General features: G+C 46.8%; 1 protein-coding gene and 1 long non-coding RNA gene across 4 annotated transcripts; both read right to left on the bottom strand.

The window, feature by feature from the left end:
- Positions 1-3,959: 3,959 nt before the first annotated feature.
- On the bottom strand, positions 3,960-5,285 carry LOC123167321 (uncharacterized). The gene is made up of 2 exons (XR_006483895.1): positions 4,740-5,285; positions 3,960-4,476 (listed from the first exon to the last, which is right to left on the bottom strand). It is a non-coding gene; the product is annotated as an uncharacterized lncRNA (long non-coding RNA).
- A 2,992-nt stretch (positions 5,286-8,277) lies between these two features.
- LOC123167320 (pentatricopeptide repeat-containing protein At3g22470, mitochondrial) lies at positions 8,278-14,868 on the bottom strand. 3 transcript variants are annotated; one of them, XM_044585168.1, is made up of 5 exons: positions 11,991-14,868; positions 11,871-11,914; positions 11,234-11,449; positions 9,914-10,084; positions 8,278-8,734 (listed from the first exon to the last, which is right to left on the bottom strand). In XM_044585168.1, exon 1 carries the CDS (start codon positions 14,816-14,818, stop codon positions 12,281-12,283), a length of 2,538 nt encoding a protein of 845 aa, XP_044441103.1. In that variant the 5' UTR covers positions 14,819-14,868; the 3' UTR covers positions 8,278-8,734; positions 9,914-10,084; positions 11,234-11,449; positions 11,871-11,914; positions 11,991-12,280. The 3 variants fall into 3 exon arrangements, with proteins under 3 accessions (XP_044441103.1, XP_044441102.1, XP_044441101.1); XM_044585167.1 differs by having other exon boundaries at positions 9,914-11,439; XM_044585166.1 differs by having other exon boundaries at positions 9,914-11,914.
- Between the last annotated feature and the right edge of the window lie 8,562 nt (positions 14,869-23,430).

The raw sequence follows: 23,430 nt of genomic DNA, 5'->3' as shown, positions 1-23,430 counted from the left end.
GCTGGATCCGCGTGCTTCGACGCCGGCGACGAAGCGACATGGATCCGGGCGGGATGCTGCTGGAGGACTTCGGGCTGTGGGTGGACCTGGTGCGGCGCATCCGCGAGGTGCTGGCCAACTACCCGGAGGGCACCACCGCGCTGCGGGACGCCGGGAGCTCATCCAGAACGCCGACGATGCCGGGGCCTCGTGCGTCCGCCTCTGCCTCGACCGCCGCGCCCATGGGTCCCGCTCGCTGCTCGCCCCCGCGCTTGCACAGTGTACGCCAGCAACGACGCCGCCTTCACCGACGAAGAGTTCGCCAGCATCCCCCGCATCGGCGGCCGCAAGAAGTCCTCCCAGGCCTGGAAGACCGGCAGCAAGATGGGCGCTAGCTACACTCTCTATCGCTGCCGAGCTCTGCTTCGAGCTGCTGCTCTTTCAATTTGAGCTGCGCTAGCTAAGCTCTTTCAATCTGAACCAGTACGTGTTCATTTTCTACTCGTACGAATGTTGCTGCTGTTTTGTGTTGTCACCTACGAATGCTGCTGCTAATTTGAGTTCTACTGTTAATTTGAGAACAATATGCTTAGCAAGGACCCACTGTTAATTTGGAGTAGCAACTGTACTCCATTGAAGTACTGTTACTGTTAATTTGCAAACTGAATTTGGAAGTAGCAGCATACTGAATTTTGTATACTGAATTTGGAGTAGCAATTTGGAGTATGAAGCAGCTGTATGGATTACTGTTAATTTTGCATACTGAATTTGAGTAAAATGGAGTAGCTCTGTCACTGAATTTGGTTGGTAAAGATGCAGTAGCAGTAGGAGTTTTTACTGCACCTAACTAAGGTAGCTGCTGGGGTTAATTAGTTACCGCGCCTAATTAATTATCATGTGTAATCTGAACTGGTGTGTGTACCAAGTGATGATGGTTCTTAAGTTTAGCATGCATCACCAAGTTAATTGGGCGCCTAATTGCCAACTCTTTGTGTCAGGAACATATATTCATAATGGAATAAAAACAACTTGCCAAGTTCTTTTGTGACTGGAACATATTCAGAATGGAATAAAAACAACTTGCCAAGTTCTTTTGTGACTGGAACATATTCAGAATTTATTTCTACTCCAGTTCATTTGCTTAATTTTCTTGGAGTACATTTGCTTAATTTGCTTGGAGTACATTTAACTTGGAGTACTTCAATACTCCAAGATTTGCTTAATTTGTGAACTGGAGTAGTTTTCAGAATGGAATGAAAACTAATGGCAGTACATTTGCTTAATTTGCTTTGAGTACATTTAACTTGGAGTCCTCTGGTACTCCAAGATTAATTTGCTTAATTTGCTTTTCAGAATGGAATGAAAACAAATTTTGAGTACTTGCACTTGCACACAACACTACTCAGCAATTTTCAATTAATTTTCTTGGATTACTCCATCTTGCTATGTTAGGTTATCTTGCATTTTCTGTTAATTACTCCATCTTGGATACTTGGAGCACTGATGATGATTGCTGCTGTTATGTTAGGACTTGCAAGCAGTAGTTTTAGTACTTTAGTGTAGGACTTGCAACAAGAGGAGAGCTACTGTAGTATACTCCTCTTGTGCCCTCCATATTCTTGATCTCTTCTTTTCTCTTCTCTCTCTTCTCTCTTCTACAGTAAATATGAGCCCTACAATAATATGATTTGTGACCTTGAATGTTTTTTTTCCATCAGATTGTTTTAAAGAAGGGCTAATGAAAAAAGATGTGTGAGGGTATCAGTCATTCTCATGCCGGCATGCTGCACTTTTCAGCTAGCAGGTTGGTATCTCAACATTTCTCCATTCAAGTCATTTCCCATAGTGTTTTTTCGAAGCACTAAGTGCAGATTTGCATACTAAGAATGGCTGGAGTATTTTATTCACATCAAATTATGTCAAACAGTTTAGATTGTTCAACCATACCATAGTGTTTAAAAGTTTGGACATTCTGAAGATTCAAATAAAAATAGACATGTGCACAGTTTACTTGATCATGTCAAGTTACAGGTGAAAGTGACCCTCTTATGAGAATAATGAAGTACAGAAATGAGATCGAGTTCAAAGTAAGGCTGGGGTAAAATTTTCAAAGGCCATGATCTACTCCTTCCTGATATTCATGCTCCTGATATTCCTACTCCTATTCCTACTCAATTTTACCTTAAATGAGAGTAGCAATTATTTCTGCCCGTTAATTCATACTCCTACTGATTTGGAGTACTGATGAAACTAAGTCCAAACCTGTTCTAAATTGACAGTACTTGTTCATCTTTTCTATTGACAGTACCGGTCCAAACCTGTTCTAAATTGACAGTACTTGTTCATCTTTTCTATTGACAGTACCGGTCCAAACCTGTATTGATAGTACATGTTCTACTCAGTGTTCATCTTTCACTGTTCAATATCACTGTTCAGTTTCAGTGTTAAATTTCAGTATTACTCCAAGATTGTACTGCATGCAATTATTCAAGACAAATGATTACAACAAGTTTATGATCATCAAATTGTTTACTCAGATGCAGAGCGAGTACTGGGCGAGGAGATGAACCTAGGCGAGCAAAATTGAGAACTCCGGCTGGAGCAGCTCCTGTCCAGCGGCGAGGACTTCAGCGGCAGCAGCACCTGTGCGTGGGGAGGAACAGCACCTGAGCGCGTGCAGGCGGCAGCTCGCCTCCAACAGTGGGCAGCAGCAGAGCACCAGCTCGCCACCACCAGGGGCCGGCAGCACAGCACCAGCTCGCCTCCACCAGCGGGCGGCAGCAGAGCACCACCTGGGCACGCGCGGGCCAGGAGGGGCCCCTGGGCGTGGGAGAGGAGGAGCGCCTGGGCAGGAGTGGAGGTGGAAGGCGGGGATGGAGGCGGAGGTGGAAGACGCCAAGGAAGAAGACGGGCTGATTCAAAGTTTGAACTGGGGGCATAAAGGTCCATTTGCCCATTTTCACCTGGTCGGAACATATTCCCCAGCGACTTACATTTCGGAACGGAGGGAGTAGAAGGTATCACAAGGAACAGAGGAAGCAACCCGTAAAGGACAATCGTGCCAAAGCAACATTAATTCTGCACTGCATTCTACCAATTCTTCTATCTCTAAAATTTAACAACATGAAAAGACCTGCACGGCAACACTATGCACTGCATTTTATAGCAAAATGGTAGCCACCAAAAGATTAACAGTTACTTTCACCACTGAACATTTTATATCAACAACTCACATTAACCGGGACAAGCATAGCAACCATCAGAACATCAAAACGGACACGCACTCAGCCTCTACACAAACTGAACACAAGCATCATATCCACTCTTAGATACGTAGTAGAGGAAGCCATGATTAGATGACCAACCACAAACCAAATCCTAGATATTGCATCTGAGTGATGGCCATGGGCACACAAAGCAACATAAGGGTATGGAGGAAAAAAGAAAGCCAGTCAGGTCATATGGACAAAAATGCACTATGAAAGTCATTGTGTTCCAGAGTATTTTATTTTCTTTACCTATGCTCTCCTGTAATATTCAAACAGCCGAGTCAGATCTTTCTAGTGAACAAAATGCAGAACAAAGGTGCTGACAAAATAAGTGGAAAAAGTCTGTGGCTCTTTAGTCTTTAGATTTAGAGCATGATTGGTTTGCTGCCAATATTTGGCTAGCCAAATGTTGGAATTGCCAAATATTGGCAATACCAAGACTTGCCAAATATTGAAAACTTTATGTGAGATAGGCAAGACAACTCGGTAACCAACCAAGTAGTAGCGAATATTTGGCACAATGCCAAACATTGGCATGCCTATTTTTGACACCAAACCAATTATGCTCTATGTAACAGACTGACAAGGATCCGTGAGTTGCAGCTAACCAAAAACTTAAAAAAATGTAGATAAATCAAGATTCAGTTGAACCATTGTGAATTTGCTATCAAGTAAACGAGACCTATAAACCATTGCGAGATTGCAAACAAATACGGCTTTGCTAACACCAATAGCAGATTGCTCAAAGAAAAATAAATGGTGTCAATACAGGGTGACCGTCATAGAATGCAGTCTGAACACTGCGTGATAACTACATGAGCATCCTCAACAGCGGCCCCAAAAATGCAGCTGTGCCCAAAAAAAATGCTTTTTAGGTCACTTGTGGGTCAAATAAAACGCCTCCAACAGCAGCGCTACAGGTATATGGTGCCCAAAATATTGCTACAGGTGATGCAAAAATACATCACCACTAACAGCTGCCCGAAAACCAAAAGGGCTGCGACGGGAACCCCAACCACACGAAGTGAAACTTCACCCCACAGCTGCCGTCGCGCCCGATTCCGGCCGCCCTACGCCAATGGAGTCATACGAAGCAAGCCTTACCCCTGCACAGTGCAATGCAGAGGGACTGCGTCGAACCCATGACCTCTTGACACAAGTGGGCAGATCCTCCCCACTGAGCCAGACAGTCAAAAGATCATATAAACTCAATGGTCCCAAAAATATCCTAAATCAAAAGGGAAGCAGCAATATTAGAAGTTTAACTAAGTGCACATTGTTCTATTTGACAACAGAGGTCTAATTGATAAAATGAATCAAAGCTATCAAATTATTCTTTCATGCCAAAAAAATTGAGGTGGAAGAGATTGGCACATACTGCACGATGTTTGAAACTACCAGATATGCAATGAGATGACTGCACAGTATGGCCATAGCACGAAGGCTAGATCCCAGAACAGACAGAGGAGAAAGGAGAGACCAAGGACTCACCTAAGTAGTGGTAGCCGAGGAGGCAGTCGTGGGAGCCGACACTGAGATTACAGGGTGACAACCCGATTGTCTCATCGGCACTGGAAGCAAGGTGGTGAACCACCGTCATCCGAGACCGCGGCAACGACCACCAGGTCGTGGAAACGAGAGCTGCAGGTCTATGTGCACGTGACGCCATGACCAACCTGTTCACACGTCAAGATTAGTTGCTGCCAAACATCCCGGACAACAGGAGAGATAAATAAGGAACATGTTCTTGATGGTTAGAACCTGAACCTAAACCATGCTGGGTTAGGGCAACTCCAATGCTGATCAACAAGTCGCCACTAAATGTCCGGACTGGACTGTTAGGACATTTCCTTGCCATCCAACGAAGGTCACCAAATTTGTCCAGACCGGTCCGGGTGTCCAAAATCCCACAAACCGGAACCAAACGTAGGGGAGGTTTTTCAGGCGTCCGGATGTTCGCCGCGTCAAACTCCAACACGCCCGACCGTCCAAAGAACCCCACTGTTTCCGCCACTGTTTCCGCGGGAAAGCCCACCCTTTCCGACTGCCTCCAACCCGATTCCCCCCCCCCCCCCCCCGGTTAAGCCGTCCACCACTGCGATGGAGCCGGAGGACCGTGGTGGCCACCCGCAAGGCCGCGTCTGCGGAGCGCAACACCCGCCGCCACAGGGTGAATAAGAAGGCGGGGGGTTCATTGACGACCGGTCAAAGTGCGCCGCCACCTTGGTGTCGCCCAGGCAATCGATGTCGTGGCCATCCCAGCTAAAGCCGCTCTACTACTACGCCTCCCAGCAACCCGTTCCGCAGCAATTGCCACAACAGTCCACGTCCTCCTTCACCTCCGGCCATCGAGTCTCACCGTCGACCTCAACACCGACTATGCCTTCACAGAGTCGCAGTCACAGGAGCTTGTCCGATCGCGGATGGCGGCTGTGGACTGCTTGTCCGTCGATGCCCAATCAATGTTTGCCGGAATGCCTCATCCAAGCGGGACATCGGTAGCCGACAAGGCGATGATGAACATTATCCATGACGAAAGGGCTATGAAGACGAAAGTTTCCCCATCGGCTGAAGTTGGATCAAAGTCCCCGGACGCGAATGCTCATTAAAGAAAGAACTAGGCCTACTTAGGTAAACAGGCACCCCATCACTACCGTAGTAGTTTAAATCTCTAACTTAGGTGTGTTTGCCCATTACTTCTACCCATCTACGCGATTCTGAGATCCAGCCATTGGAACTGAGCATACCTGGCCAAACGGGCCGGCCCGGCCCGGCACGGCCTGGCCCATCGTAATCGTGCCTGGCCCGGCACGGCCCGCCAGGGCACGATTACTATACGGGCCGTGCCGTGCCGGCCCGCGTGCTGCACCCCCAGGCCCAGGCACGGCCCAGTTAGTAAACGGGCCGGCACGTTGGCCCGTTTAGCACGGTGGGCCGCATATTTTCAGCCTGTTATTTGACGCACTGAGCGTTTTTTAGCCTATTTTTACATGTTGGGCCATATATAGATGTATAAAAAAATAAAAATAAACGTAATCGGGCCGTGCCGTGCCGGCCCGCGTGCCCAGCCTCCAGGCCCAGGCACGGCCCAGGGCATGCCGCGTGCCGAGCCCGGCCCATTTAGCCCGTGCCGTGCCTGGCCCAAGGCGGGCCGTGCCGGCGTGCTCACGGGCCGGCCCGAAAAAAAACGGCCCATTTGGCCAGCTATAGAACTGAGAGATCCCCGTTGTTTGACCTACTCAAGTAGGCTTTCTATTGAATGTCCACCCAAGTGGATGACTCCTAGCCGTAGAAACAACCACATTCAGACACCCAACAGACGTGCACCTAGCAATCGGACACACAGCAGCCAGACATGGATCCGGATGAGCAGTGGGCGCCAGGTGTCGACCCAAAGAAGAAGCAGAGGGACTAAATTTCTCCCCAAAGGAGGATGAATTGTTGTGTGAGGCATTGGTTGGCCACTAGTAACAGAGTGGCATTTTAGCAAAGCGTGCATATTTGGTTTCACGAGCAAAAGCACTACAATCCCTACCACAAGGAAGTGATCCATCAGCGCAATTCAAAGTCGCTCAACCATCAAATGTACAACATTCAAAGAGGGCATCAACAAGTTTTGCGGCTTTTACAATCAAGTGAAAACCTGATGGCCAAGTAGCGTGGCAATCCAAGATCTCATAAGTTTTGTGCCTTGTTGCTCTATGTGTTGGTCAATTTCATTGATTTGCTCAGTGTTGCAACTTGTTGGCCATCCATTGTCTTCCTTTGCTAGGTCGTACGTGTGTGCACATTATATCACAAGATGGAGAAGAAGCACTTCATCTACATGCATTGTTGGTTGAAGTTGAATGGGCAAAGCAAGTGGACCGCCTTGATTGCCAATTCCATCAACGCCATGCTCAATGAAGATGGAGGTGGTGATCCAACCATTCCAACACAAGATGGGCTTGCTTTGGCCAAGAAGGTGATTAGGAACCAGGGAAGGAAGTGGGAGGAGGAGAAAAAGAAGGGAGAGGGGGCGGCAGCCAAGATGACAAAGTTTGAGGACATCATGACGAAGTAGGAGGCAAGTGTCGCGCGCAATGAGGTGAAGGAGGGAAATAAGGGGGGGAGAGGTTTGGCATCTTCATGGAGATGCAAGACAAGAAGCTCATGCTCCAAGAGAAGAAGCTTGAGATCAAGGCCGCTTCGGAGGACTCCAAAATGTTGTTCGTGAAAACGTCAGACTTGGATTCCGATGCGGCGAAGATTGTCCAAGCCAACCATGTGAGCATATTGAAGCGCTTCGCGCAAAGGGAGGAGGCCGGAGCAGCCAAAGAGTGAGGTGTTTGCCACGGACAGCCGGAATGGGAGCCGATGAAGTTCTTTGGCACGGACAGCCGGACTAGCAACTTTTGGAATCTGTAAAAACATATTGAAGATCCGGTGTTTTTTGCTTGTGATTGCATATGTTTGCAACTATTAAACGTATGCTTAAATTGGTATTGATCTAGATATGCATGTCAAATGGAGGAGGCTGGACCAGGGGCGGACATTTGGTGATTGTGGTTGGATGGTCTTCCACCCCTATCCCTGTCCGTGGACATTTGGTGAGGCCTGTTCTGGTGATCCGCGTTGGAGATGCCCTTAGTGAGCCATTAACATATCTAAAAGCAGGAGTTTGAGTGTCCATCTAAGAGCATCAAATATATATGTAGATACCAACAGAAGATAAGCTACTATCTAGTATTATATGAATCTATGAACTGCATTGTATGAATCTCGGAAACACCTATAGCATATCTATGACTAAATTTAAATAGATAAACCACAACCGAAGACCAAACATTGATGCTATTGTTCTTATCCCAAATTGATTGCTATCAAACAGTAGCATAGAATATATCTCTCCACTTCATCATACATAGCAAATATAACCTGAAAACAGGGGCAGATTAGCACTGTTGAGACATCTAAGATTATTTAGCAAGCCTCGGTAAACAGTATCACTTCCCAAATTGTGGCATAAACAGAGATGATAACCATGACATCCAGTTAATCAGAGCCTAACCATTCACACACCAAATCCATGGTCCTTAATAGAGAGCATATCACTAAGCCTGAACATGTCAACAGTAACATAGCACCATAGGCCAGAGAACAGCGCCAAAGAGCACGTGCACTACATCATCGACTCGATGGCGAGAGCAGAGCACAGCATGGCCATAGCATGAAAGCTACTCCCTCCGTCCCATAACATAAGAGCGTTTTTGACACTAGTGTAGTGTCAAAAACGCTCTTATATTATGGGACGGAGGGAGTAGTTCCCATAGCAGACAGAGGAGGAAAGAAAGACAAGGGACTCGCCTAAGTAGTTGTAGCCGAGGAGGTAGTCATGGGAGCCCAGATCATCAAACTGTACGGACTGCTGGATGTTCTCAATGCCAAGCCCCTTCAGCTTGACAACCGACTCCACGTTGCCCTTGAGTGTATCAAGTTCCCTAAGCCTGTAACAACCATGACTTCCGGTTATTTTTATTTTCTTTACATATGCTCTCTAGTGAACACAACACAAAACAAAGGTGCTGACTGAATAGGTGAAAAAGTTCCATGGCTCTTTAGATTGTACTATAAAGGAGCAACAAGGATCCGTGAGTTGCAAATAACCAAAAACCTTTAACAAATTGTAAATAAACCAAGCTTCAGTTGAAACATTGGCAATTTGCTATCAAGAAAAGGAGACCTATAAACCATTTCCAGATTGCAAATAAAGATTCCCTCTGTTCCTAAGTACTCCATCCATCCCATAATATAAGAGCGTTTTTTACACTAATGTAGTGTCAAAAACGCTCTTATATTATGGGAGGGAGGGAGTATAAGTCTTTTTAGAGATTTCAATAAGGACTACATACAGATGTATATAGACATATTGTAGAGTGTAGATTCACTCATTTTGCTCTGTATGTAGTCCGCATTAGAATCTCTAAAAAGACTTATATTTAGGAACGGAGGAAGTACATCTTTGCTAAAACCAATAGCAAGTTGCTCATAGATAAATCGCACTTCATACATGCAGACCAAGTTAAGCATAAAATCCTTCAAATGGCGTCTATACAGGGTGACTGTCATAGCATGCAGAGTGCCAGAGAGAGATTGAAGACTGCATGATAACTACTTGAAATTACATGACTATGCATAGTTAGGAAGCTCATTCTCTTTTCAGACATCAATTAAGGTCGTACATAAAGATAGTTTAACAGTTAACATACAATCTTGCAAGTGCGGCAACTGGAGGTGAAATAGATGTTTCCTTGTATATTACAGGAGACACATGTCAACCTGAATTGAATCTCCAATTTGAAACTTAAGTTTTCAAGATGCAGCAAGTGCAGTAAAAGATTTGTTCCTTCCATATCAAGTTCTACACCCTAGGCAGTAGCACACCAAGATCCTAAATAAATATCAAACCATGACAAATAGCGTAAAATAGCGCAAGGGCCTAATCACCACATGGGACAATTCATCAACAAGATCATCACAATCACAAGACTGGTGGGCAAAAGACCACCACCATAGACAACATGACCACATAACCGAACCCTATGATTGGCTCAATAATCAGCCATGACTCAATGGCTGGATAATCTCAGGGCATAAGGGAGAGAGGGAGGAGACCAGGAACTCACCAGAACCAAGGAACAGGCGACCACCACAGTCATGAGGCTGTCATCGCCCTGTAGTGCAGAAGCTGAAGTAGTTGAGGGGGCAGTCCACCGAAACTCATTGTTGTTGAACTCACCAAGAAAGACGAAAGCGACCAAAATTCCTATAGGCAGCAGCAGAGCCTAGGCATTGGCCTACAATCAAGAGGAGAAACTAATCAAATCAAAAATCTCAAAGAATGCCATTGTGGATAAGGTTGGGTTTACATGCCTGTAACAAAGAAATATAAGATACAGTTGTTTTTGCCATTCTGTGCAGCAGGCTATAATTAACATAGTGTGCTCTTACAAAAACCGCATGTTGTTTACCTAGTGTTGTTCACAAGCCAAGATGTCCACTGTTCAAGGGCCAAAATATCCACAACTTCCAAATTGCTAATACATGAGATACATGGATCCAAAGTACATACATGAATAAAACAAACAGGCTTCTAAACAGCAGCAAAACAAAAACTCGTTAAGATTACTCTTACAAACTGGATTCATATATTCACAAATACAGTGGAGATGTCAATTACAGTGAATAATCAGAAGATGCGGGTAATAGCTTTAATGAACATCTATATAAAATACATGAGGTGCTCTCAGCAGCCATGGCTGTACATGCTAAAGCACACACTAATCAATCAAAATTATCCAACCTAAGGAAAAGACAATTTGTAGCTCTTTTAACTAACCACGGGTAGCATAATGCCAAAAGAATGATATATGTCATAACTCAAACATATTCATGAAAGGCAGAACAGAATCATGCATATAGGCAGCACAACATAGTAGCCACAGAATCTTGCAAAGCACAAATATTGTGACATATTTCAGCAGCAAAAAAGATTATCACAATAACAAGATTGTGGTGGACAGAAGACCACCACCACAGATCCAAACACCGAATAATTGGCTGGGTGACCTGCTCTACACTCGGCCACGGCCCGATGGCCAGACCATCACATACGGCAAAATATATACTCCCTCCGTCCGGAAATACTTGTCCTACAACCATTTCGAGGACAAGTATTTCTGGACGGAGGGAGTAATTAATTAGTGCTTATACTGTACATATGCCATCCTCCTCAGAAACCTACGACTAAAATAAACACCAGCCATCGATAGCTTAATTAACAGTCTTAAATTAACCTTGGACTTTGAGTGGAGCTTTATACTGTTTGAGGGTTTGGGTAATGTGGTGGTATTTTTGCATCACAAATGTCTAGGCTACTGAACTATGTGTGTTAAACAAAGCATGGCATATGCTTTTTGTTTAGATGATTGCTATTGTAGTTACACCTGTTGTTTTCAAAATGGATCATGCATCTTTCTGGGAAAATCCAAGTTATGCTAGTGTCACTTTCAAATTTCAGCTCATAATACATCTTTCTGAGAAAATCCAGGTTATTCTTGAACTGGAGGCAGCTGAAGCAGATCATGTGGAGTATCTCCGTTGCTCCGCGACATGGCTTGGGTGGTAGATGGACACGGGCAGCCTGATGAACCTGAAATGACCTTGATCCAGCGATGAGAAGGCAAACTTGTCAGAAAAAAATGAAGATACAATCATTTTGAATCAGAATCTTAGATCAAAGATTGCAGAGCAAACATGGACTGAGGAACACAATCTACTCTCAGTGAAGTGCTGCAAAACTGATTTTACCAAGAATATTTCTGACAGTGTACAATAAACTGAGCATTCAGCTATGACCATATCATATATTTTCATATCTAGCATTGTATATTTGCATCACAGACCATAACAGCAGCCCAAAACACTAGAAATTGCAATTGCTTGATGACCATGGGCACATATAGCAGAGAGAACAGAGCACAACTATTCTAAATAATAATGCAGTAGCATCTGTGTCACAGAGAACAGGGCACACATAACAAGATGAAGATTGAGGCAGGGCGCTGTGATCTAATTACTTACACCTTGTTGAAGAGGTAGGCCTTGCCATGCTTGCAGCGGAACATCTGGCAAGGAAACAAGATGAATAAAAATGGAGAACGGATGTAGATGGAGATGAGAGACATAGGAGGAGACCGAGACCTTGGAGACAATGCGCTGGGCATAGGCAAGGTCGGAGTCGCAGTGCTTGCAGCAGCAGATGGTGCCCGTTGGCACAGGACCCCGTCGATCACACGCCCTGACCAATGAGTCTCGTCTTCTTCTTCCTTCTCCTCCTACTCTCTTTTGTCTGGCCGGCTAATTGATATCTGCTTGCTTGCCTCCTCCAGGCTGGCGACCATTGTGTCATGCCAACGTCCCTCATCGACACCAAAAACTTTGATCGTGTGGCTAATGTTTTCAAGTAGTCATGTGCTTATGAAATTTGGCTATTACCCAGTATCTAAAACTTTGGTTGTATTGCTGCCGGCAGGATCAATAACTGTCTCGACAGGCACATGTCTAAACTTTGGGGATCTATTATTGCTCATAGTGTTGTACGTTATGAGCATTAAGAACTCAAGAAACATGCATTTGTCGATATCAGCAACTCTACCCTGGAGGTCATCCTCCATCTCCTTGGAAGCCCAGTCAAGTATATTCATTGTAGCGTCATCAAAAGCAACAGAATCTTCTCTGAGCTTCTCAGCCCACACAAGGGCTCGCCTTCCAAGACCTTGCTTACAGAAATGAGAAAAGAAAACATTAACTGTGATGGTGTTGGGTTGAAAAGCCATCTTAATCAGTTTACCAGTGAGAATCATGGCTCGATCAAGGACATCATTGCAAATGCCATCCATCAGTGTGTTGTATGTGACTGAATTAGGTGTGAAACCAACAGCGACAAGTTCATCCAGCACTCTCGCTGCTCGATTCATCGAATGGTTGTTGCAGAGGCTATGAATCCAAATATTATATGTGAAAATATCTGGATCACAGCCATCTGCAAGCATCTTGTTCATGAAAATCATGGCACCGTTCATATCCTGGGCCCGGCAATATGCATTAATAATTGTATTGTATGTCACTACATCAGGAGTTAAGCCACTACTGCGCATGTCCAAGAAACGGTTATTCACCATATCCAACCTTCCTTCTCTGCAAAAACCATCAATCAGAATGTTGCTTGTGAAAACATCAGGAACAAGACCACTCTGCCTCATCTTCTGCTCTAGTTTCAGTGCTTCGGCCACATGGCCAACCCTACAAAACGCAGATATCAGAGAGTTGTAAGTAATATTGTTCGGAACAAGACCTCTTCTTGTCATCTCGACAAATGCCCGATAAGCCTCATTTACATGATCTAATCTGCAAAGGCCACTGATATATGCTGAGAAAGCGATAAAATCAGGCTGCCCGCCAACTTTCACCATATCATCCCAGCATTTCAAGGCACCTTCTACATTACCAGACCTGAAGCATGAATCCATGTAAACGGTAAATGAGGTACCAACAGAATATCCCTTACTAATCATATGTTCTAGCAAAAGCTGTGCATCATCTAGTCTTCCTTGATTGCATAGACCCAGTATCAAGTAATTGAAAGTGGAGGATAAGGGTGCAAGGCCTATCTCTTTCATAAGTTTATATAACTCGAGAGCTTCTTCTTCAAATCCCTCCTTGCTATATGCAGCAATCAAAGCATTAAAACCTGCAACACTCACTGGAACACCCTGCTCGATTGCACAACACACAAGCTGCCGGGCATCATCCAATTGTCCATCCCAACAAAGCCTACAGATCGTCATATCTATATTGTCCGCTGATATCTGTGAACCAAACATTTCATACAGCTCCTGCTGCTCATGTGCTAAGTGCACGGTCTTTCCAAACTTGTATGCTCCAGCAGAAAGAATGTTGAAGGTGCAGCAATCTGGCAGCAATCCCCTCTCCTTCATCTCTCTGTAGGCGGCATCAGCCTCATCCATCTGCCCAGTCTTTGCATACCCATCGATTAAAACATTGAAGGTGATTGTATTTGCTTCGACCCCCACCGCCACCATCTCATCGAACAGCCTCCTTGCCTCCACCATATTCCCATCACGGCACCGTACATTCACCAAAATATTATACGTCACAACAGTCGGCTCACACCCTGACTTGTGCATTTTTTCAAACAGCTCAAAAGCATCCCCTGCCTGCCCAAACACACAATGTCCCTTGATCAGGATGTTATAGCTGCACGCATCAGGGATAAGATGGAACCTCCACATGACGCCAAGCAATCCCGCAGCTACAGGGACGAGCCCCATGTGGCATAACCCTAGGATCATGGCGTTGAAGATGGCGAGGCTCGGCCGTGGCCCCATCGCTGTCATTTCCACGAACACCTTCCACGCGGCCTGGACGTTGCCCTCGCGGAACAGCAGGCGCAGCAGCGTCGCGAGCGCGGAGAGGCTGGGCGTTTTCCCGACGCTGCGGATGCGTGCGAGCACGACGAGCGCCTCAGCCGGCATGCCGGCGGCGAGAAAGGCGTGGAGCGCGAGGCGGAGGGCCGGGTACGGGGCGCCGCCGGGGGAGGCGCACCAGGCGAGGAGATGCGGGGAGGCGGCCGGTAGGAGGGCGGCGAGGAGGAGGGATGCGAAGGGGCGCAGCGCCGGGGACAAGATGGCGAGACGGGAGGCAGCGGCGAAGCGGGCATGGAGCGGGGGGGTCTGGGAGGTGAGGGTGCGGAGAGCTAGGTGGCATTGCAGGGAGGACTTGAGGATGCGCGCGAGGTCGAGGAGAGAGTCGCGGCGGAGGGAGGTGGGGAGGGAGAGGTGCCGGGGAGAGCCGGGGGGGAGGAACTGCGCCGCGGGGTCGTAGAAGGAGCAGAGATGGGAGGAATTGGTGCCGCTGGTGGTCGTGGTGGAGAGTTGGTAGTAGGGGGATAAGGAGAAGAAGAAATGCCGCCGCCGGGATGGTTTCGCCGCCGCGACGAGGTGGCGCATCGGGCGCCGGCGGCGGAGGAGAGTGGGAGAGGGAAAACTCTCGAGGGAAAACTGAGGGCAGGCGGCGATGGCTTCCGCGCACTTGAGGTTGACTATTAACATGATGCCGACTCACTCAGTGTGTACCGTTGGATTCAAGATGGAGCGACCAGATCGAAGCGACTGGCCTTGCCGTGCGTCGCTTCAAGGCTTTTGTTGTTTCCAAACAAAATGCAATTTTGCTTTTGATGTAGGTTGGCACATTATGATTTTCCTAGAAACATAGAGCACGACATAGTTTCAAAACTAAATGTTACTAGTCAAAACATCTTACAATTAAAGACAGAGGGTGTACAAAGACACCATTCACATATGGATTTGACATTTTTGTTTCTCAATGTTTATTTTGAGGAAATGCACATGAAGACACTATTCACATGTGGATTTGTCTTTTATTTCTCAATGTGTATTTGGAGTTTGGATCTGAATTTTTTAGGGGTGGTAAACACATGTGTTGTAAACATTCATGATTTTTTAAGTTTTTTTTTAATTCTAAAATAAATGGTAGCATGGGAGTGTGTAAGGATTGGTATCACCATGTGCTTTCCTGCATGCAACCGCCATGCACATATCTCAAAAGGTCAAGTGAAGATTGGATTCGTTTCCCCTCCCCAAAAAAAAGAAGATTGGATTCGTTAAGCATTTTTTAAGATTAACTAGGATAATGTATGTGCGTTGCAGCGGGATATAAATAGTAAGTTAGCTTGTGATTTACCTACTCATATTATTGCGATTATGTAAATAAATATTTAGCAGATCCTGCCCATGATTCGCCATATATTTTGATGAGACATTTGGTAAGTAAATTAAAATGGAATTGGTTAATAAGGTAAGTAAATTAAGGTGATTGATTATCATACGGGAAAAGATTGGACCAAGAGATGGTGGAAAAAAAGTGAAACACGGGACATTACATTCTTCTGAAGTAGTATAGTATATCGAAATACTTAGAACTAGCAATGCAAAAAATGCCAATAGAATAAGGAAGAGAACATTCCTCACATATGAATCGGCAAAAACTCTAACACCGAAAACGCAATGATGCATACGAAATCCGTTTTCGAAGAACTCGATGTTGTAGGGTGAAACCCTAGAGGGGATCTTTTCACACTTGGAGGGGAAAAGAGGAAGAACACTCAAGAACACAAGGAACAAATCACTCAAACAAACCCAAATATCACATCCACTAGAGTAGCATACATGAGATCCACAAGATTACATGAACAATTCAAGGAAAATAGCACAAGGTAAGTTCTTCCCACTAGGTGAGGTCTTGATCTTGATCTTCTCCAAGAGGAGGGGATACAAGGAGCAAAGCTCTCTTTGATGTTCTAAATACTTTGCTATCCTTCCAAATGAGCTAGGGCAAGAGTATATATAGTCTAGGGACGAAACTTGGGGAAAGAGGGGTACAAAGGACCAAAATATCCCTAAAAACACGTAGCCACAACAGAGAGGGCCGGGCACCCGGAGTCACGGGGTCCGGGCACCCGGGGCGCGCCTGGGGAAGGTGGGTCGGGCACCCGGGGGTGAGGCCCGGGCACCCGGGGTGTACAGGAGGCCGGGGCTGAGGGGACCGGGCACCCGGGGCCATTTGGCCGGGCACCTGGGGTGGCCAGGGGCGATTCCCAGCCGGTGGCCGGGCACGCGGGGCCGAAGATGGCCGGGCACCCGGGGTGTCCAGGACCTCCACGCCCTTCTTCTTCACGTCTCCTTCGTTCTTCTCGACCTCTCCTTTCCCTTGCTTCGTGATCGCTCGAGTCTCCGTTCCCTCCTTCTCACGATCATCTTCTTGGTACCTAAAAATGAACCATGTTTTCGTTGAAGGTAGAATCCAATTCTCACACGAATCCAAACGAGGCTCGAATAGGAAAGAAGTGACCTCGTTTTCGATGGCGCGTGCGCGAGCTCTCGTCATAGGTCCTCTCCTGCTTGCGGTGGTGGTGTGACGTCCATGGTGATGGTCGAGGGATGCTCCGCATCATCTACCTCCCCTTGGGAAAGATCCGACCTCGGATCGTGATCCTCATCACCATGGAAACGGTTGTCGTGGACGGACTTGTAGTTGAACGAAGTGGAAGTCATGGCGCAATCCAAGTACTCCAAGGTGTCGTCGGAGGAGTATACATGCAAAAAGAGCAAACACAAACGACACTCGGAAATACAATGGTTAGCGCACACAAAGTGTCCACCAAGTAAGTATGAGTTCGTTCGGCAAGATTGTTCATGACAAAGCGCATGAAGCTTATCAAGATGATATAGAATGATATGCAAAGCATTCATGGGAACAAAAGCATTTGTTGTATGCACAAAGGTGTTGTGAATTTGATCAATGCAACCATTGTGCAAAATGATGTCATAATGTGATGGTGTATCAAAAGCATGAATATGGTAATTGGTGCTCAATGTGATTATGTTGTCATGCAATTGATGGTGGTCAATATGATCATGATGTATGAAATATGTCTTCAATAAAGATCACAACAAATTTGCTAAGAAAATGTACAAGTTCATATATCATGGATGACATGGAAATTGTTGCAACAAGGCAAGCGTAATGTGAGTTAATCGATGCATAGGGTGCAAACTTATGGTGAGTATGATATGTCCATTGAGCATGACATGTGGTAGCACAATCAACAAATATGGATGTGGTAGTACAAAAAGTCAAAGGAGTGTTGATGTACCAAAGCTCGATGTCGTGGCATGAGTGGAGGTTCGAAGGTGCATCCAATAAGTTCGAGCGCTCCTCAATGTGAAGGTCCATAGAGCCAATCTCCAATGTCGCTCCTCCATTCGCGAGATGTATCATGTAGACAACAAGAACGAAACAACAATGGAAGAATGACCAATCCAATATGCGTATTTGAGGATGGCTCAAAAGGAAGGAGTTCACCGTTATGAGGATGTCGAAAATGTTGGTGTCGCACATCGTGTATGCCTTCACATGACCAAGTTGTCTCGTGATGTTACCGCCTTGTGAATCCTTCAAAACGAAAGAACATGACAAACACTTGGAAAAACAAATGAGGTTAGCGGAAGTGCAAAACCTATCATTCGTGTGGTAAGATACCCAATAAGTGTATGCATCACGCTCATCATAAGAAAGAACAAGGGAGAATTTCATAGTATGGAGGCATATGATGCGAGAACAACCAAATACAATAGGCTCAATCAAACAAGCATGCATCACAAGTAATATGTCTAAGTCTCCACGATCAATAAGCATAGCAAGTTGGCACTCAATACAAGGGGGTATGAGAGATGCAACTAATGGAGACAAGAGACAATGATCAAGACAAATCAAGTGAGAGGCATGAGCATATATGTCATCAACCCAAGAAAGCGAGTAAGAATGGAACATGGGTGATGCGACAAAGCAAGCAATCATAGTGATCAAGTCAAGCAAGCTAGTAGTGCGAAGATGCAACGTACTAGAAGTAATCATGGCAATCATGTCATGTGTGCAAATAGTGAGCATATATAATGCACACGACATATCACAAGCATGAAAGCAAGATATGAGTAATGTATCATCATTGTATTGGCAAGAAATCCTATGTAAATAGCAATTGAACAATATGACTCTCCCAACACAAGAATCAACAATAGCATAAGGTTCAAGGAAAACATGGTAATAGCAACAAGGATCTCCACCAAGCATGCAAATACACATAGAAGTAGCATAATGGTGTATCATGGGTAAATGCAAGCAAGGGTCACAATTGCATGGCAAAGGCATAGAAACAAGCATAACATGCAGAGCGAACACGATAGAATGGGCATAAGGTGACAAGTGGTATATAACCCATAACCAAGTGAGGGCCATGTAGAAGAAATGCGTGAAGTCTTTGCGTGATGAGATGTAACACCCCGAGAATCCTGCTACAGTAACTCTCTGTGATTAAGCTAATCATGTTGCTAAACAGGGCTTGATCACATTGGAATCACATTTCTTTTCAAACTCCTAATTCAAACTTCAATTAAAATTAAAGTGGAAAATAAAAGTTTTCAAAAATTTAAACAAAAATGTTCGGTGGGTGCCAAATAATACACTGGTAATTATGGTGGAGAAAACACATTTATATAAAATACCTAAATACTTTTAAATGAAATAAAACAGAAAAGAAAATAAATAAATAAAAAGAAAATACAACAGAAAACAGAACAGACAAAGAAAAAGAAAAAGGAGAAGGCCCCCCCCACTGGACCCCTGGCCCAACTGGGCCGACCCCCCGGCCCAGCCGGCCTAGCCCATCTCCCACTCGCCCTCCCCTTCCCTGTTCCCCCGACCGGGGTCGGAACAGGGGCCGGTCCCCGCCGCACCACCTCGCCGGCGACGGGGAGGATAAGGACGCCAGCTCCCCCCGCCTCCTCGGGCCCCTCTCCCACTCACCCCCGCTCACCTCTCGGCCTCTGCGCCTCTCTCTTCCCCCCCCAGATCCACGCCGCTCCTCCTTCCCCACGCCCGACGCGGTCGCCGCCGTTCACCGTCGTTCCCACGGCCACCGTGCCCGCCTCGCCGCCCCACGGTGTCTCCAAGGACCGCCGTCGCCCGCTGCATCGTCTGGTGCAGCCCGTTGGAGACCGGAGCCCCTGCAACGACCTCCCCGAGCTCTTCTTCCCCGCACGGCCGCCGTCGATCGCCGCCCCGTTTCGCCTCCGACGAGCCTCCCCGAGCACGCTGCCGTCCCCCTACAGCCTCGCCGTGAGCTTCTTCCCCCTCCTCCCCTGTCCTTTCGCTCTCGCGCGCCCCCTGCTTCCCCACGCGCGCCCGAACGCCGCGCCGCGGAGCTCGTCGCCGGCGGGTCTCCGGTGACCTTTTGGTCACGGGCTCAAGCCCGCTGCACTCCCCACAGCGCGTAGATGCCCCCCAGCCCCTCCGCTTGCTCGATAGCCCGCCGTAGCCTCGTTTCCGTCGGGCACCCGTGCGCGCCGCCGCCTCCGCCGCTCGCCGGCGCCGATTCCGGCCAAGTCCGGCGAAGCCCCGGCCACCACTGGATGCGGCGCTGCGAGCTCCTTCGAATGGGCCTAGCCCCGCTCCTCCCCGAGCCCCGTAGCGCGATTCCGGCCAACTCCGGCGAGGGGCCGCCGCTGTTTTGGTCGCCGGAGTCGCTCCGGCGCCGGCCGCCGACGTGGCTGGCCTGGGGCCACCCCAGTGCCACTGCCAGTGGGCCCCGTGGGCCCCGTTGACTGGGTCAACCCAGTCAACGTGCTGACTGGGCAGGCCCAGCCACTGACATGCGGGCCCCGCCGCAAAATTAAAAAAAAAGAGAAAAGAAAAATGTTTTTATAATTAAAACTAATTAATTAATCTAATCACTCACTGACAGGTGGGCCCAGTAGTTAATTAACTAAAAATTAATTAGTTTAATCTTCTGTTAGCCCACTGTCTATGACAGGTGGGGCCCACTGGTCAGTTTGACCTGGTCAGCCGCTCTGTTGACCTGCTGACGTCAGCATTGCCTCATGCTGACGTCATAATTCATTTTTTTGCTTAATTCAAATAATTCCAGGAATTCAAATAAACTTTGAAAATTCATATCTTTTAAACCGTAACTCGGATGAAAATGTTTTCTATATGAAAGTTGCTCAGAACGACGAGACGAATCCGAATACGCAGTCCGTTCGTCCACCACACCTCCCTAACCTATCGAACTAGCAACTTTCCCCCTCCGGTCCGTCTGTCCGAAAACGCGAAACATCGGGAATACTTCTCGGATGTTCCCCCCCTTCGCCGGTACCACCTACTGTCGCGTTAGGGCACACCTAGCACCGCTCATTGTCATGTCACGCATCGTCATGCTTATGTTTGCATTGTATTTACTGTTTCTTCCCCCTCTTCTCTCCGGTAGACTACGAGACCGACACTGCTGCTGCCCAGTTCGACTACGGAGTTGACGACCCCTCCTACTTGCCAGAGCAACCAGGCAAGCCCCCCCTTGATCACCAGATATCGCCTATTCTTCTCTATACTGCTTGCATTAGAGTAGTGTAGCATGTTACTGCTTTCCGATATCCTATCATGATGCATAGCCTATCCTTGCTACTACTGTTGATACCTTTACCTGCAATCCTACATGCTTAGTATAGGATGCTAGATTTCCATCAGTGGCCCTACATTCTTGTCCGTCTGCTGTGCTATACTATCGGGCCGTGATCACCTGGGCGGTGATCACGGGTATATACTTATATACTACATACATGACACATGTGATGACTAAAGTCGGGTCGGCTCGTAGGAGTACCCGCAAGTGGATCTTTGTGGCGGAGCGACAGGGCAGGTTGAGACCGCCTAGGTGAGAGGTGGGCCTGGCCCTGGTCGGCGTTCGCGGTTACTTAACACGCTTAACGAGATCTTGGTATTTGATCTGAGTCTGGCCATTTGGTCTATACGCACTAACCATCTACGCGGGAGTAGTTATGGGTATCCCGGCGTCGTGGTATCAGCCGAAGCCTTCTTGACGTCAGCGACTGAGTGGCGCGCGCCGGATTGGACTGGAACGCCACTAGGCTAGGTCTGCTTCCGGCCGCGTACGCAACGTGCAGGTGTGCATAGGGCGATGGGCCCAGACCCCTGCGCGCTTCGGATTAGACCGGCGTGCTGACCGCTCTGTTGTGCCTAGGTGGGGCTGCGACGCGTTGATCTTACGAGGCCGGGCATGACCCAGAAAAGTGTGTCCGGCCAAATGGGATCGAGCGTGTTGGGTTATGTGGTGCACCCCTGCAGGGAAGTTTATCTATTCGAATAGCCGTGTCCCTCGGTAAAAGGACGACCCGGAGTTGTACCTTGACCTTATGACAACTAGAACTGGATACTGAATAAAATACACCCTTCCAAGTGCCAGATACAACCCGGTGATCGCTCTCTAACAGGGCGACGAGGAGGGGATCGCCGGGTAGGATTATGCTATGCGATACTACTTGGAGAACTTCAATCTACTCTCTTCTACATGCTGCAAGATGGAGATGGCCAGAAGCGTAGTCTTCGACAGGACTAGCTATCTCCCTTTTATTCTGGCATTCTGCAGTTCAGTCCACTGATATGCCCCTTTACACATATACCCATGCATATGTAGTGTAGCTCCTTGCTTGCGAGTACTTTGGATGAGTACTCACGGTTGCTTCTCTCCCTCCTTTCCCCCTTTTCTTTTCTATCTGGTTGTCACAACCAGATGCTGGAGCCCAGGAGCCAGACGCCACCGTCAACGACGACACCTACGACGCTGGAGGTGCCTACTACTACGTGCAGGCCGCTGACGACGACCAGGAGTAGTTAGGAGGATCCCAGGCAGGAGGCCTGCGCCTCGTTCGATCTGTATCCCAGTTTGTGCTAGCCTTCTTAAGGCAAACTTGTTTAACTTATGTCTGTACTCAGATATTGTTGCTTCCGCTGACTCGTCTGTGATCGAGCACTTGTATTCGAGCCCTCGAGGCCCCTGGCTTGTATTATGATGCTTGTATGACTTATTTATGTTGTAGAGTTGTGTTGTGATATCTTCCCGTGAGTCCCTGACCTTGATCGTACACATTTGCGTGCATGATTAGTGTACGGTCAAATCGGGGGCGTCACATGAGAGTGGTGGGAATGAGAATCCATGGGATCCCAAGTCATCGTTGCTCTCTAGAGCTCGTTTTGTCAACTCGTGGGATTGCGAGGTTGACAAGTATTCATGTGTACCTACACAAAAGGGACACAAACCAAAGAAATTGTGTGTGTGGTAAATATACACATCATCCATCATGATGTGTATGTGCATGTGTGAGTTAGCACAAGATAATCACTCAAAAAAATTGATGCATGGTATAAGAACATGTCATCCATCATGAAAGAATAGTTGTTATGTATGACACGATGGGGACACAAATTGAGAATGCAAGTATATGGCACATCACTAGCATGTTTATTCATGGGAAGCATATGGTGCACACAAGTAGTGGGATCATGCAATGGATAGAGTGAGTCAAAATCTCCTAAAATGTATGAGAAAACTATGGGGGTCTCCTCATGAGCAATAGTGGAAACATCATATGGAGAATATGAACAACATCCAAAACAATGCATATCCGAAGCTAGGTGGTCATGGCATGGCATATGAGATAAATGATGCAAATGGAGCATATCAATATCATCACAAGAAAAACAAATGCCAATAACCATGAGCGTGTCATCTATGCCATATGTGCAAATTGGGTTTATTTTAATGGCATATGCATAATCACTATGAAAAGTTTGCAAATGTGACATATGGTTGATCTCATGCATAGCATATGAAAAGTCAAGCGGATTGTCAAACATGATGTGACCGAGAGAATTATCACAAGAAATCCTATGTAGCATGGCATCACGACTAATAGACTCTACATGGCAATCATCAAACTCATCATAAATGGGTAAATCATCGCATGGGGAAGTTGAACTAGCATGAAGCATGGCAATAGGTGGATCAACATCATGCAAGCAATCAATGTCGAGAATGTCCACTAGTGAGACTAGAGCATCACCTTCACCTATATTACCTTGTTCATTCCACTCAAGTGGTGTAGGTGAGGTGGCAAAGACCAAATGGTGG

This window comes from Triticum aestivum, chromosome 7D (assembly GCF_018294505.1).
Source record: "Triticum aestivum cultivar Chinese Spring chromosome 7D, IWGSC CS RefSeq v2.1, whole genome shotgun sequence".
NCBI classification, from domain to species: Eukaryota; Viridiplantae; Streptophyta; class Magnoliopsida; order Poales; family Poaceae; genus Triticum; species Triticum aestivum.
Note: the sequence above shows the minus strand (reverse complement) of the source record. Positions and strands in the feature narration are given on the sequence as shown.